This window comes from Psittacula echo (genome assembly GCF_963264785.1).
Source record: "Psittacula echo genome assembly, chromosome: 15".
Lineage (NCBI taxonomy): Eukaryota > Metazoa > Chordata > Aves > Psittaciformes > Psittacidae > Psittacula > Psittacula echo.
This window is the reverse complement of record NC_137751.1, coordinates 12,003,883-12,015,236: the sequence shown is the minus strand read 5'-3', so window position 1 is coordinate 12,015,236 and position 11,354 is coordinate 12,003,883. Positions and strand designations below refer to the sequence as shown.

Sequence of the window (11,354 nt, the reverse complement as noted above, 5' to 3'; positions counted from 1 at the left end):
CCTGGCAGTGTTCAAGGCCAGGTTGGACACAGGGGCTTGGAGCAAGCTGCTCCAGTGGAAGGTGTCCCTGCCTGTGGCAGAGGTTGGAGCTGGATGAGCTTTAAGGTCCCTTCCAACCCAAACCAGTCTGGGATTCCATGATTCCATGTTAATGTGACCTCTACACAAAGAGGTCTGATCCTGATGCAGGTGCAAGGATGCGATGCTCCATTGTCACAGTCTCTGCTGCACTCACACATCGTGTTTAACAACCCTCATCCTGTGCTCAAACGAGGAACACAACTGTCACCTCCGGGGGCTGTTCCTGATATACATGAATGTAAATGAAACCAAAAATAGCCATCCTCAAGGCCGTGCAGAGCAGCTGATCCATTGGTCGTGGAGCCGGGTGCTCGCATCCACCTTCATTGGGATGAGTCAGTTGCTCAAAAACAGCTCCCACAGACACAGTCAGAAGAATTAAGCTTCAGTAGAGGCTGCAGCTCTAACAAGACACCGGTGTCATGGGCTCTGCTGAGCTATGGGATAGAGGGAATGGCATTGAGAGCACATCCAATGTGTCTCTGAAAGGAGCCAGTGCTGGAGCCTGGATCCAAGGTACTGCAGGAGGAGACCCCGGTGCAGGTGTGCAATGGCAGGGCTGGTGTGCAAGGGACACACTCGGTGTCACACACTCAGCGTCACACACATGCACACCCATCATCACAGTCATGCTGCCACACTCACACACAGTCACTCACACTGTCACACACACATGAGACCAAGCCATTAGGCCTTAGCTGAAACAACTCTTTAGCATGAATGAATGAATGAAACAACCTAAACATGAATGCTCGCTCAACACAGGGCCCCTCTGAGGGTGGTAACCTGCCCTTCTGGTGAGGCTTGATAAACAGTGCATCAGAATTAGGGCCTGTAGATGCCTTGCATCTGCTTCTGTAAACTGCTTCTAAGCAGGGACATCCCTCATGGTAAGAAAGGATAACAAATGAACAAAGAACTGAGCATGTAGCTCACAGGTATTAGCAGTTGAAGGTAAAAGGTAACCAATAGCCTGTCATTGTAGCTCTAACCCAAGTGTGCAGCAGGAGAAGAGGACTGCAGTTACATAACTTACCCAACTGTATCTGTGGATGCTTCACATAAAATTATATCAAGATGAGAATGCAAAGTATAAAACCCCTGAAATCTACCATGCTTTGGAGATGTGGATGGAGGTTTGAACCCCCATGTGCTCCCGGCGCCAGTGAAGGTCTGTGCTTTACAGTGCGTACTGTGATTTCTTTGAATCACACACTGTCAAACAGTCACACTCACGGTGGCACTGCCGCTGTCACTCACACACACACACACACACTCTCTCACACACAGTCACACGGTGTTGCTCCCACTGTTACTCACACACACTGTCACACACTCACAGTCACAGTCACGGTGTTGCTCCCTGTGTCACTCATGCTCACACTCTCACACACACAGAGTCACACAACACACATACACACACACACTCACAGTCACACTCACGGTGTTGCTCCCGCTGTCACACACACATACACACTCACACACACACTCACAGTCACACTCACGGTGTTGCTCCCGCTGTCTCACACACACACACACAGAGTCACACAGTCACACTCACGGTGTTGCTCCCGCTGTCACACACACGCACACACACACACAGAGTCACACAGTCACACTCACGGTGTTGCTCGCGCTGTCACACACACGCACACACACACAGAGTCACACAGTCACACTCACGGTGTTGCTCCCGCTGTCACACACACACACACACACACACACAGAGTCACACAGTCACACTCACGGTGTTGCTCCCGCTGTCACACACACACACACACACACAGAGTCACACAGTCACACTCATGGTGTTGCTCCCGCTGTCTCACACACGCACACACAGAGTCACACAGTCACACTCACGGTGTTGCTCCCGCTGTCACACACACACACACACACACACAGAGTCACACAGTCACACTCACGGTGTTGCTCGCGCTGTCACACACACGCACACACACACAGAGTCACACAGTCACACTCACGGTGTTGCTCCCGCTGTCACACACACGCACACAGAGTCACACAGTCACACTCACGGTGTTGCTCCCGCTGTCACACACACACACACACACACACAGAGAGTCACACAGTCACACTCACGGTGTTGCTCCCGCTGTCACACACACACACACACACACACAGAGTCACACAGTCACACTCACGGTGTTGCTCCCGCTGTCTCACACACACAGAGTCACACAGTCACACTCACGGTGTTGCTCCCGCTGTCACACACACGCACACACACACACAGAGTCACACAGTCACACTCACGGTGTTGCTCCCGCTGTCACACACACGCACACACACACACAGAGTCACACAGTCACACTCACGGTGTTGCTCGCGCTGTCACACACACGCACACACACACAGAGAGTCACACAGTCAGACTCACGGTGTTGCTCCCGCTGTCACACACACACACACAGAGTCACACAGTCACACTCACGGTGTTGCTCCTGCTGTCACACACACACACACACACACAGAGAGTCACACAGTCACACTCACGGTGTTGCTCCCGCTGTCACACACACACACACACACACAGAGTCACACAGTCACACTCACGGTGTTGCTCCCGCTGTCACACACACACACACGCACACACACACACACAGAGTCACACAGTCACACTCACGGTGTTGCTCCTGCTGTCACACACACACACACACACACACAGAGTCACACAGTCACACTCACGGTGTTGCTCCCGCTGTCACACACACGCACACAGAGTCACACAGTCACACTCACGGTGTTGCTCCCGCTGTCACACACACACACACACACAGAGTCACACAGTCACACTCACGGTGTTGCTCCCGCTGTCACACACACACACACACACACACACACACAGAGTCACACAGTCACACTCACGGTGTTGCTCCCGCTGTCACACACACACACACACACACACACAGTCACACAGTCACACTCACGGTGTTGCTCCCGCTGTCACACACACGCACACAGAGTCCCACAGTCACACTCACGGTGTTGCTCCCGCTGTCACACACACACACACACACAGAGTCACACAGTCACACTCACGGTGTTGCTCCCGCTGTCACACACACACACACACACACACACACAGAGTCACACAGTCACACTCACGGTGTTGCTCCCGCTGTCACACACACACACACACACACACACACAGAGTCACACAGTCACACTCACGGTGTTGCTCCCGCTGTCACACACACACACACACACACAGAGTCACACAGTCACACTCACGGTGTTGCTCCCGCTGTCACACACACACACACACACACACACACAGAGTCACACAGTCACACTCACGGTGTTGCTCCCGCTGTCACACACACACACACACACACACACACAGAGTCACACAGTCACACTCACGGTGTTGCTCCCGCTGTCACTCACTCCCTCCCCGCCCCGGTCCCGCCCCGGTCCCGCCCCGGTCCCGCCCCGGTCCCGCCGGGCGCATGCGCGGTTCCTGCCGCCGCCGCGGGCCGGGAAGCGGCGGTTCCCGGAGTAGCCGCCGCCGGGACTCGGGTGAGAGGCGCCGGGTCCGGGCCGGGGCGGGCAGCGCGGGGCGGGCGGGCCCTTCCGCTTCCCCTTCTCTTTCCCCTTTCCCGTCAACGGCCTCACCGGGGCTCGTCACAGCCGGGAGCGACCGGTCCCGACTCGCGGCGGCCCCGGGCCCAGCCTCCTGCTGTTCGGAGCGGGGCCTGCGGTTACCGTCGCGGCCGGGGCCAGTGCTGCCGGACAAACGGCCCCGGTAAGGGCTCCCCTTGGCCGTTCCCGTCCCGGAGCTCAGCTGGAGCTGGAGCCGGAGCCGGCCCGACCGGGCCAGGTTTGCGCCCTACAACTCAGCGCTCTCCCCATAAGTCAATAGAGCTCCGGTGCCCAGGAGCACTCCGGAGGCAGCGGGATGCGGGCTCGGTCGGCCCTGTGTCGGCGTGTACCTGCCGCAGCTCTCCATTCCTGCCCTCTGCTTAACTGATAGGCAAGCGCTTTGTTCTGCTTCAGTCTTTATTTTCCCGTCCAAAGGGAGCTCTCTTGACGCTTGTTTTGAATGGAAGGAGTCCAGGTTTGGAGCTGTCAGGCTTTGTCTTCTGCTCTTTTGGCTGTCAACCCAGCCGAGGGTCAGCAGAGGCTGAAGAAGGCAGGACTGGTGGATCTGTGTGGTTGGAGTTACTCCTGTGACCTCCTCACTGCTCTGTTGGTGCTCCTGGGTTGCTCTAGCTATGGGCTGATGGTGCTGGGTGCTCGTGTATGGGAAGATGTGTTTGGATGTGAGGTACCTGGCAGGAGCTTTGGACCCTGTTGCCACTGTTGGACCCTGTTACTGTGTTCACAGCTCTGGTTGTGCAGGGCCCAGAGGTGCAGATTGGACGATGCAGGGAGTTTAGGAGCGCTCTGGCTGGGTGGTTTGGGTTAAGAGAGGCACAGGGCACCTCTGATGCTGCTCCAGTCATGCCCCCTGCACAGGGTCATGGGCTTGCTACAGCCCCACTGCCTCCCTGTGCTTTATCTGTGTTCCTAATCCATGTGTAGTCCTTTCCCGTGGGCTCTTTGTAGCCCTCTTGGCCCTGTCTCTTATGCTGTGTTAGTGGCACTTGACAAATCCCCCCTGGGCACCCTCTCTTCTAAGCTGAGTGCTGAGAAGTTTGTGTTACCGAGCTGGTGATTTGTGTTTCCTCAACCCAGCTCCTGAGGCCTTTTCTTGTTGGGGTACAAACTAGCACATCACTGAAGCGCTGGTCACAGCTTCAGTTCAGGCACTGGGAAAGGGACTTGGCATTTTCAAACCCACAAAGATCTTGCATTTAAAGCAGAGGAAAATTCGGCTTTCTGGAAGCAGAACAGGTTTGGGAATTCAACATGGCTTTCATTCCCGCCTGCCCCTCCCCAGCTTTCTCACCACCATTGGCTGGAGCTTGAGGAGCAGGGAGGGAATCTGCTGAGAAACACAACTGAAACGCACCCAGGTCCTTTCCTGTCCAAGTCCCTGATTCAGGCCATGTGGGTAAAGGCTACAGAGGTTGTCCTGGGGTGCAAAATACACCCAAACCTATCCAAATACAAGATCTGAGCCCTGTTCCGAATTCCCTCCTAGGTGGAGGGCATTTGGCTGGAATATTGAAGGTTGCACTTCAAGTTGTCAGGGGTTTGTTTTCATTTGGAGCAAGGTAGCCCATAGGATTTCTAATTTGAACCAGGACTGTTTGCTGAATAAGCACTTTCAGTGGTTGGGATGACTTGGAGCTTTCCAAGGCGTTTTTAAAGCTCAAGGTGAAGTGTTATAGTCCATGGGATTTTAGGAAAGACATGTAGTTACTCTCCCTGGGACACTAATCTGCCAAGGATAGAGCCAGTGTGAAGAGCTGGTGCAGCTGAACTGGTAGCATCCCGAGCGCAGTGCTGGTCAAGTGGCATGTGTAACACATCTCTATACAGCTCTGTGACACACATGGCAGCCCAAGGGAAAGCTGTTTGAGCAGCTCTGGGTTTGAATTCCTCAGCTCTTTATACTTGCGTGCTGCTGGATTCATGGAATGGGGAAAGGAACTGCAACTTCAGGCCTCTTCTTGTTTGCCTTAACTCAGAGGCTCGTGTAATTCTGGCGTCCTGAAGCTCTCCCACATTCCTCGCTTCCCAATCCGTGCAAACAGCTGCTGGCTCCAGCACAGAGAACTGGCAGGAGGCTGAAATCCTCCCCTTGCTTCTTTGGAGCAGCATTCCCAGCACAGGAAATGCTTTTCCACTCTGATGGGGAAGTGAATATCGGAGCACACGATGCTCACATGCAGCCAGCCCCGGTACCTTTGTGTGTGGTCTGGGATTCAAAGCATCGCTGCCCCGTGGGGTGAGCAGTAGGCCGTTGTCACCCAGCCGGTGTCCCAGCGAGTGGAGGCGGTACATGAAGGAGGCAGTTTTTCCGCTGGGATACTCTCTTTTTTCCATTTCCTGCTGCTGCGCTTCAAAAAGGAAGGAAAACGAATCGCTGACTCCATCCGAACAGCTTCCCTCTGCCGTCCCCATCTGTAGGATGGGCAGATGAGTATTTGGTAACAACAACTTTGGGGGGAGAAAAGTGTGGTTCTCTCTTTGGGGTTCAGAGCACCTCATGCAGGTGGGTAGGACAGAGAACCCTGCAGCTCTGCTTTGAGTCCAAGCCGAGCATGGACATGCTGGTGGTCCCTTTGGAGGAGATGTGTTGGTGTGAAACCTGCCATTAAAAGAACTGGCAGGGGCAGGTGCTGGGTTTAACACCTCAGGTTTTAACTGGCTGGTTTGAGCAGTAAAATAACTGTCTGTGGTGTGTTAGGGAAGAATGAATTCCATGGGGAAGATCCTTGCAGGGACCAGGGTCTTATCCTGGTGCCCTGGAGTGGTTTGTCACCAGCACCAGTTGAGCTGGGGGTGTTGTGTAGAACTCTCAGAGCAGCTCATAAACCGATTTACACCGAATTCCTGGAGAAAGTGTTGCTTTCCTCTCATGAATGCAGACGTGTGGGTGCGTCTGTTCGCCTCTTGCTCTTCTTCTATTGCTTTTTTAAGCTAGCAAGCCACACGAGCCTGATGGATGGGATGCTCCACGGAGCGTGGGATCTTCCCCATCCGGCAGGGATGTCATTCTCCTTGCAGATGGCATCCTCCAGTGGAAGCCACCCACTGCTGCTCTGCCTCTTGGGCACCTGAACTTTTCCATTGGATGGGAAGGAAGCTCATAGCTGCCTGCTGGGAGTTAAGTGAGCGGTCAGTGATAGAGACCTGAAGAGGGAGAAGGTGACTATTCTGAAACAAAATGAATTGCACTCATTCACAGTCATACCCACCTGCTCATGAGCAACAACACGGGGTTGTCCAGCGTATGGGCACCAAGACATATGTGTCCAGATGGTCTGGATAGGATTCCTTGCAATGACAAAGCAAGCAAGTAATGCCACATATCAGTTATGGTGTCTCTTGGATAGCTTGGTGATCATGCAGTGGCTTTGTGGTTTTGCATCCCTAGGGGCTAAGAGTGGTCTTTTGTCTCTGCATCCTGTCTCTAAGTCCTTAGGATTTATTCACTGCCTTTGTGTCTTTACCTGGATGTCTTAAGGCTCCTACTCCATTCTCTCTTCTTCCCCAAATCATCTCTTCGTGGCTTTAGTCTTTGGCCTGAGTCTTTGTTGCTGCAGATTGTCCCTTGTTTCAAGGTGTTCCTGGTTTTCCTGAGAAGCTGCAGCTAGGTATTGTGCAACCTTAAGGACCTGCTAAATCACTGCCTTCTGCACAGGCTGTTTGTTACACCCTGTGATCCTCCTAGTGCTTCTGTGCTTCTTCCCATTCATTCTTCGCTTGGATTGTGCTCTCTGTATGCATTACTGTGATTTGCAGACTCTGCATAAGGAGCTGTCTTCTGCCTTTGTGTGCACATACAGTGCTGCACAGGAGTCAAGGGACTGATCCTGGATCAAAACTGCCTGGTCAGAAGCCTGGATGGAGCTGATCAGTGAGAGCTCAGATCAGTGAGAAGAGTTTGGGTACCGCTTGTATAACTAAGTCATCCATGTGCATGTGTGCTTGGGGAGTTCCTGCTCCCAGGCTGATATCTCACATCAGGGTGGTCAGCGTAATGCTGCCAGAAGCAGTGTGAGTGGGGACGGGTATGGGGTGGCCTTGGCATGATCCTGGCTAGTGGGTGTCTGAACTTGGGTCAGAGTTTAGGGATTTCCCTGCCAGTGGTCAGCAGTGGTTCTGGGCTGGTTCTGTACACATCTGCAGTGACTCCAATGGTGTTTGGTGCTGCAAGCTATGGGAAGCAGAGTGTCCTTAGAGTTTTTCTCTAAATTAACAGGAAAAGTTGCTAGCGTTGGCAGGGTGTGGGAGGTGATACCCCATTTGCCCTCAGCCAGAGGGTTTTGAGGCCAATCCACTTCTCTGCAGTCTCCTAAATACATAGCAAGCATCTTCTGTGCAAGGCTGAGCTTGTTGCCCTCTCTCAATTGGCTTGTGTGGTATGGATGCAGGGTGGGGTGGATTTGGGGCATCATTCTCAGCCCTATGAGCATTCTTTGTTTCTCGCTGCAGGTCCTCCAGGAGAAGATGGTGTGAAGCTGCCCCTTGCAGTGTGCCCAGAGCTCAGGGAGGAGCATGGCAGCAGCTCAGGAAGCAGGAAGCAGTTCAGCTGGGCCATCCCGACTCCCCAGTTCTGCCCCGGGACATGGCAGCAATTCCCCAGTGGTGGCAGTGTGGGAATGGCAGGATGAGTTTGGCAGGTGGAGGCCATACAGAGGGAATGTCTGCAGCTACATTGAACAAGTTTTTCAGGCCTCTCAGCAGAAGGGCCGGCGCTCGGGATCGGGGCTTTTCAGCAGCATCCCTTTGGGACATGCGGATCCTGTCTTGGCCCCCTATGTCATTGACATCCCAAGCTTGACACAGTTCCGTCAGGACACAGGTAAGGGAGCTCCCCTGCCCATGCCGGGGTTTTGATGAGGCTGCTTGTGTGCTTGGAGATAAGTGGGACCCCATTATGTGTCGGAGGGCCCTACAAAGCTCTGCTGTGTACTGCCACAGCGGGGCAGTGCTTTGAGGGGTGGTTTAGTGTGTGGTGTCCCTGCCCATGGTGGGGAGTTGGAACTGGATGATCTTAAGGTCCTTTCCAACCCAAACCAGTCTATGATTCTGTGTCTGCTTCTCTCCTGATGCTGTCTGCCACCCAGCACATTGGCACACGAGACCATCAGTATTAGCTGGCATGAATCAATGGTGCTGCTTCCTCTTAAGGAACCTCATCACAGGACCCCTGCAGCTCACAGAGCTCTCAGGGCGGAAACTTTCTTCCTGCTCCCACACCACTGGTGTGAAAAAGGGCCTTTTCTTAGTCTTCAAACCCTCCCGTTCCCAATCTCCTCCCTTGTTCCCTCTACAACTGGAGTGCCAGCTGCTTTACCTTGGCATGCCGCCCTGCACAAGCTGCTTTGCGCAAGCTTTCAGCCCCTGTAGAGCGCCGTGATGCTGCAGCAGAACATTCACCACACTTGTGTGCACAAGGCTGGCTTGCTTCCTCCCATGGAAGGGCTTCATAGCAGGACTGAGACCTAATTTTCATTCTCGTCTCTCTTGTGGTCACTGAGGCAGCTCAGGATTTGATGACTCCTGTTCTCTTCTGCTGCAGATGTGCTGAGCAGCTGTAGCTTAGGAAGAGGGCAAGGGTGGAATGCAAGCTCTTCATGTCTGGAAAATCCAGGGAGATCCAAAATTACACACCCTGAATGAATGGCTGTTGTGGAAGATTCTCCACACATCCCTTTCTCCTTTGCCAGCATCTCTCCTATCACCCCAGGGCACAATCAAGCATCACCCCAAGCTTTAGAGATGGGCAGCACGCTGGTTTCTTGCCAATTGAAGCAATAAATGAGAAGTATCTTGAATCAACTGCACGATTGGGCAATTCCTAAAGGAAAGGGAAGTGGTTGGAGCAGATGTGAGCAGTCATCACAGCTGCATCCGTGTTTTTATTCTGGGTTCATGACCTTAGGATTAGGTTTTCCAGTGGTGTCATGAGTGAGGAGCTTTCTTCATGGCAGGTATGCTCAGCATGGCCTGTTTGGGCACTTGGAACCCCTGTTGAGGCTGTGGCTTTGAGCAGTACAGCATGGACCCACCAGAGCTGGCACCAGTGGCTGTTTCTTGCTTGTTTCCAGACTTGTTGAGTGGCCCAGTTTGGTGAGGGTGAAGGATGTGTCCCAGTGTGAATGGGACATCCTTCTTCTGTATCTCTTTAGAGCTTGTACCACGTTAGACCCTTGTGAAAGACCTCAAAACACTTAGCCCATTGTCCATCTCAGGGTGGTTCAGAACTGGTCATCTCCGGGGGACAGTCCAGTACAATTTGGGAATGGCGTTGCCTGTCATGCCCTCATCTTTCCTTGCACAAGATCTATGGTTGAGTTGTTAATAACCAAAAGGTCTGATTCCACTTCCCAGCTCTCCCTCAGTGTTTCCCACTGATGCAGAGGGATGTTCATCAGCTCAGTGAGCCTCCCTCCACAGGTACCTGTGTGTTCTGCAACGTGACTATTGCGAACACTCATATCCCCTTTCAGTGGCCCAGTTCTAAGCAAAGCTTTTTGTCTCTGCGGGGCTCTTGCCTTAACTGTGAAGCTTTCTGAGCGAGCAGCCAGCTGACCTTTGTTATGTGCGGGAGAAAAGAATCTCTGCAGGAAACATCCCCATGAAAAATCTGGAAATGGGGCAAAAAATAGGCTGTTGTATTCTGCTCATTAGCTATCAGACAGACAAACAGGCTCTTCAAAGGAAGCCAGGAGAATAACAGGAAGCCAGTGTTAACAGGACCAAGAGGGAATGACAGCTGTGCAGGGAGATCTTGTGGGCAGGATTAGCTGTGGCTTCAGCTGCTGGTCGAGGCACATTAGCTGGGAGTGAATGCAAGGGAGCAGCAGGACTTTTCCTCTCACCACAGCTGTCTGCCCACCCTGGAGAGGAATCCCAGCTTCCCTGCCAGCCAGGGGGAAGGGGGATGTTTTCCAAGTGTATGGCTTGGCTCTTGGTGTTGGTTCCTAAAACACAGGTTGTGTGCAAGCTCCTCAAGTCCTCTCTGTGCTGCTTTTAACTTGTGACCTGCCAGTGGAGCAGGGGCAGGGTTGCTAATCCCCTCTGAGATGTGTCCCCTGGGCTTTTGGACACCTTGCTTTACCTGTGGTAGTCCCCTTACTCCTGAGAGCAGGTTCTGTGCGCTCATCTCTAAATGCAGTGCATTTCCAGCCCATCTCATCCCCATTCCTCCTTCTTGCTCAGGGGTCATCCCTGCTGCTGCCTACCTGTTGAGGTGTGGGTTTGTGTTTCTAACACTTGGCAGGACAGGATAGGAGCAGTTATCACTGGAGTTTGCTTTTGGCTGTTTCATCTGCTTTCCCACTTACGGTGTCTGTTCCTGTCTGGGAAAGGTCTCCTTGGTCCTGCTGACACCTTCTGCCCTGACTTCTGCCAGAGGAAGCTCTTGCCCCACAGGAATCCCTGGGCTCATGGTTGAGCTGTTAGGATCCATTTCTTACAGGGAGCTTGCTGTGTTTCACTCCCTGCTAATAGCTTTTCAGGTGTGCTGATGAGGTGGTGTCTGTTGGATGGAGACACTGGAGAGTCTCACTGTGCAGTTAGCAGGATGCTTGGTGCTGCTCTGACCACTGAAGCAGCAGGTTGAGAGTCAGTGCTGGACCTTCCCTGGCTGCTCATCCCTGAGGCAGGCCATTCCCTGTGCCTTCAGC

General features: G+C 53.2%; 1 protein-coding gene across 8 annotated transcripts in view; it reads left to right on the top strand.

Moving 5' to 3' along the window:
- Nucleotides 1-3,533: 3,533 nt before the first annotated feature.
- Nucleotides 3,534-11,354, top strand: part of DTX2 (deltex E3 ubiquitin ligase 2) — a 36,932-nt gene continuing 29,111 nt past the window's right edge. For 4 of the 8 annotated variants that reach the window (XM_080630114.1, XM_080630113.1, XM_080630112.1 and 1 more), the window contains exons 1-2: nucleotides 3,534-3,624; nucleotides 8,155-8,524. In XM_080630114.1, the coding sequence (XP_080486240.1) occupies nucleotides 8,218-8,524 (307 nt within the window). In that variant the 5' untranslated portion in view covers nucleotides 3,534-3,624; nucleotides 8,155-8,217. Of the gene's footprint in view, nucleotides 3,625-3,679; nucleotides 3,926-6,087; nucleotides 6,865-7,589; nucleotides 7,608-7,695; nucleotides 7,717-8,154; nucleotides 8,525-11,354 lie in introns of those variants that run through there. The other 4 variants (XM_080630109.1, XM_080630108.1, XM_080630110.1 and 1 more) reach the window with 4 other exon arrangements.